We start from the raw sequence: 4,385 nt of genomic DNA on the forward strand, positions 1-4,385 counted from the left end.
CAGACAGACAGATCTTCACATCGAGGCTGAATCAGGCATAAGGTGACGTTTTCCTGACGAGTCTTTCTACCTCGTGGCCAACAGAGGGCGCTGTCTCTCCGTTTGTTTCTGAGCACCAGCTTCCAAGCAGCTGCGCAGCTTTTTAACAAGTCAATTAATATCAATGAGTGAATATACACAGCACATTTACAAAGAGTGCAATCTGAGGGATGAATTAACAAAATCGATTAGGGATTAAAAAAAAATCATAAATGACTGTGCGACGGGCAGACATGGTGGAAGTGGCCCTCGCTGGAAATCAATGAATTAGAAATATGAATCTAATCGYCCATTGGTGACACGCTGAGGAGCTGCAGCCTGATCACAGACCTTTTTCCTTATTGTAGCTCTGAGAAGAGGAAATAAAAAGTGGAGCATTTAACACTCAAAGTGCTGGCATGCAGATAATAATAGATCAGTTTGATCAAATCTAAATAAAACAGAAAACATTTGGCACAACATTGCGTCAAAATCACATCTTGACACGTTTTCCCAATTTGGGATCTATTTTGAATTTGATTATTGATTAATTATAAGCACGTGCAGTTCTAAAATCCATACTCAGGTCTAAGGATATTTGTTGTTTTAAAAATGAACTTTTATTATTTCATTTAAAACGTTTTAGGAAAGTAAACAAATAAAAGCATACATTAGGCCTCTGATAATTGTTGCCACAATAAGCTTTTACGCACTAAGTTCGTGACAGCATGGCAACTTTTCATTTTTTTTAATGTTCACGATTGCCTCACACTTCTTTAAATTTTCCAATAAAAAAAACAAGAATGGAATTTGAAACCAAAAGTGAATTATTTTAATTTAATAAAGTCTGACTGTCCCAGTTCTGTTTGGTGTCTGATGGGTCACTTTGAGTCCAAACCGTCCTTGTTGGTTTGCTGCTAATTGGACTGTATGAGACCAATAACAGGGGAGCGCGCGTACAGCCCGCAGCCGGAGCGCACAGGGAGGGGAGGACGGACTCTCCCTCTTTTTTTCCCCTCTCCCTCCCCTTCACCGTCTCTCCCTTAATCCCATTTGCCATTGTACATGCCCAATCGCCTATACTTTCCGCATTTAACTTGGATGACATTTTTATTTCATCATTAGCATCAGACGGCAGACTGACTGACACGCCGAACTCGGGGGTTTTTGACGGARGACTCGGGGATGTGACATGCTTCTACATGTCTCCATCGTAACACCTGATTTTGTTTTTTTATTTTTTACCCCCCGTGCAGAAGGAAGTGCGCTTTAACACGCTCTCTGGGCGTGAAATTTAGTTTTTAAAGATACAAAAGTAACTCGAAACAGTTAGGAAACCTGCAGTCCGTGCGTAAGCGCGCCCTTCTGTTTATAGTTATAGGTTTKTTTTTCTGCCTTCGTGGAGCTCCGCGTTCCGACCATGCCCGAGACGACGACGCAAGAGACTCCGGCCAAGGACTCTCCTTTCTTCATCAAGAACCTGCTGAACTGTGACAGCAAGCCATCCAAGCCCCGACCCACCCTGACYGCCACCAAGGCGGCCCTGGAGGGAGGCTTCTCCCTCTCCCAGGTGGAGGGCTTCAGCTTTCCGCGCTTTGACGTGCCCGCGCAGAGATTCACTTTACCGGCCCACTACTTGGAGCGCACCTCGGCGTGGTGGTACCCCTACACCCTCAGCTCAGCCGCGCATCTGCACAGGAGCGAAGGTAAACACTTTGAATTAACGAATTTTAAAATGCTGAGAATAACATCAAGTAAAACTTTAACCCGAAGTTACTCAATTTCCAAACTCCCTCCAGAGATTTAACAGATAAATGCATGCTTTTGTATTTTATTTTTTTTGAAATTGGTCAAATACTGTGTTGTATCTGGGCGTGTGAAGATTTACTGCCTCCCAGGCCTGTTTTGTTATGAGATAATAGATCAATAAAGTAACACGCTGTGCATAAAATGAAGCAGACATGATTGGATGAGGGTGACGATGCGCAGCTTGCTTTTGATTTGTCTGTTAGCGCTCCTGGTGCACATCTTACCCCYGAGGCTCGGTCACTGACAGCCCCCCCTTTTTTATTTTACCTCCCTGTTTTTTATGATTTATTCATGCGGAATTGTGGTTTGACGGTTGTTTCTCAAATGTAAAGCAAGCTGAAAATAAAGGGGGGAAACATCGACATTCGTTAAACCTTCAAAAATGTTATGTTTGTTATAGTTTGGCATTAATTATCTAATTGTAAAATGCTTTATGTTCGCGATCTTTCTTTTTTTYMMCYTYYYYWAARKYCYSCYTACTGTCCAGAATAAATATGTAAATGCGTTTTATTTATAATTTCATTACTTTTCGTTTTCTCATCCCAGTTATAGAGAAACCAGCAGCCAGAGATTCATCTCCAACCTCCGGCACRGATAGAGACTCTCCGGACCTGGTGCTCAAATCCGAACCGGACGCCAAAGACGACGACGAGGACGACGAGAATAACAACACCAAGAGCAGCGATGAGATCATCCTGGAGGAGAGCGACGCCGAGGAGCCCAAGAAAGACGAGCTGGACGACTGGAAGAAGCGCGACGAGGACAAGAAGCCGTGCCGCAAGAAGAAGACGCGCACGGTGTTCTCCCGGAGCCAGGTGTTCCAGCTGGAGTCCACCTTCGACATGAAGCGCTACCTGAGCAGCTCGGAGCGCGCGGGCCTGGCCGCGTCGCTCCACCTGACGGAGACGCAGGTGAAGATCTGGTTCCAGAACCGAAGGAACAAGTGGAAAAGGCAGCTGGCCGCCGAGCTGGAGGCCGCCAACCTGAGCCACGCCGCGGCGCAGAGGATAGTCCGGGTGCCCATCCTCTACCACGAGAACTCGGCCTCGGAGGGCGCGGGCGCGGCTGCCAACGTGTCCGCGAGCCAGCCGCTGCTCTCCTTCCCGCACCCGGGCGTCTACTACTCCCATCCCATCGTGACATCTGTGCCGCTGCTCAGACCGGTCTGAGAGCCAGAGCTCGGTGGCACAGGTGGGTGTCCTAACTTATCATAAAGTAAAAAAGACGATATTTTTATACGATTGTAAAAAAGGGACAAAAAAACAAACAAACAGAAAGCTGTCATTGTCAAGCAAACATATACTTATTTTTTCAAATAATTGTTCCAGAAATATTCCGTTTACACATTATTATTATTATTATTATTATTATTATTATTATTATTATTATTATTATTATTATTATTATTATTATTATTGTCATCTCAGGAGTTTACCCACAGATTGATTAGTGTCTTTATTCCTTTTACATTTTTTTAAATTCCCTTCCACATGTGTTGCTTGACATGTCTGTGTGTAATGTACAAATCGACCTTTACAGAAAACTAGCTGAAGATGTGACCCACTTCTCACACACTCTCATTTGATTTTCATTTACATTATCTGATCTGCTGACACGATGATGTGCAATACACTGACTGTGTGCTGTGAATCCACTGAACACCACATGATTTCTCATATTTTTTATCTTCTGTCTCGTTTTTTTTATATATATTTTCTTGATGGGGGACAATCAAGAGCACCCAGCTGTAAAATCCCCATAGTTTCATGTTTTGGTAATTCTTCACAAGTCTTTTAAGCACAAATCTATTGCTCCTTTGAACAGGAAGAGGGAAAAAAAACTGACTTCACTTGTGTAAAAAATGTAAATGTATATATTTAATGGGAAACGAGGAGGAGAAAATTCCTCGTGACTTCTCATTTGTACAGTTAAAAAAAAACACGGTTTTGATATTGTATTGCTGAATCATGTTGTGAAATAAACCGAGAAATATTACTTATGGGCCATTATTTTAATTTTTTTAAAAATAGTTTCTTGTTGCGTCAACAGGGTGTTAATTGCTGTCTAAGTATGAGATATTTGAGAAAACAGTTTGTTCTCAAAGTCCAGGACCTCGTGCCCGCGCACACGCACGCACGCCCATTGGAGCAACAGCAGGTGGGTTTCTGTAATCATCTTGACGATGCGCACTTCAAAACCTTATTTTACATAAAGAGTGTCCAGGTCAATTACATGCGTAATTGGCACCATCTTTCCAAAATTACGGCTAATGTATTCAGAGGAGRAAATTATTCTCCAAGCTGCTGGTTTTTAATGTTTTATTTTCCTCTGCCTGCCACAATCTGATGCTGTTTTTTTATTTTTCCCCCTAGCAAATAGTCATTTTTATTTTGAATTTACTTTCTTCTTGCTTTGATATTCAAAGCATATTTAAGTATGTAATGTTTATAAACAAGAACAAGATTTTTTAATGCCAACTTAAAATAAATATTTGTATAACTTGTAATAAAATTAAGATGGGGTAGATAGATTGGTAGATATAGTATATAGCTCATTGA

At 42.0% G+C, this 4,385-nt stretch overlaps 1 protein-coding gene across 1 annotated transcript; it reads left to right on the forward strand.

Moving 5' to 3' along the window:
- Positions 1–1,274: 1,274 nt before the first annotated feature.
- Positions 1,275–3,822, forward strand: hmx3a (H6 family homeobox 3a; the record flags this gene model as incomplete). Its single annotated transcript, XM_014001733.1, is given in 2 exon segments — positions 1,275–1,724; positions 2,374–3,822. Coding segments are annotated over 2 exon segments (909 nt in total). The 3' UTR covers positions 2,997–3,822.
- Between the last annotated feature and the right edge of the window lie 563 nt (positions 3,823–4,385).

The sequence above is a fragment of the Austrofundulus limnaeus genome, unplaced genomic scaffold, assembly GCF_001266775.1.
Source record: "Austrofundulus limnaeus strain Quisiro unplaced genomic scaffold, Austrofundulus_limnaeus-1.0 Scaffold0, whole genome shotgun sequence".
Taxonomy (NCBI): Eukaryota; Metazoa; Chordata; class Actinopteri; order Cyprinodontiformes; family Rivulidae; genus Austrofundulus; species Austrofundulus limnaeus.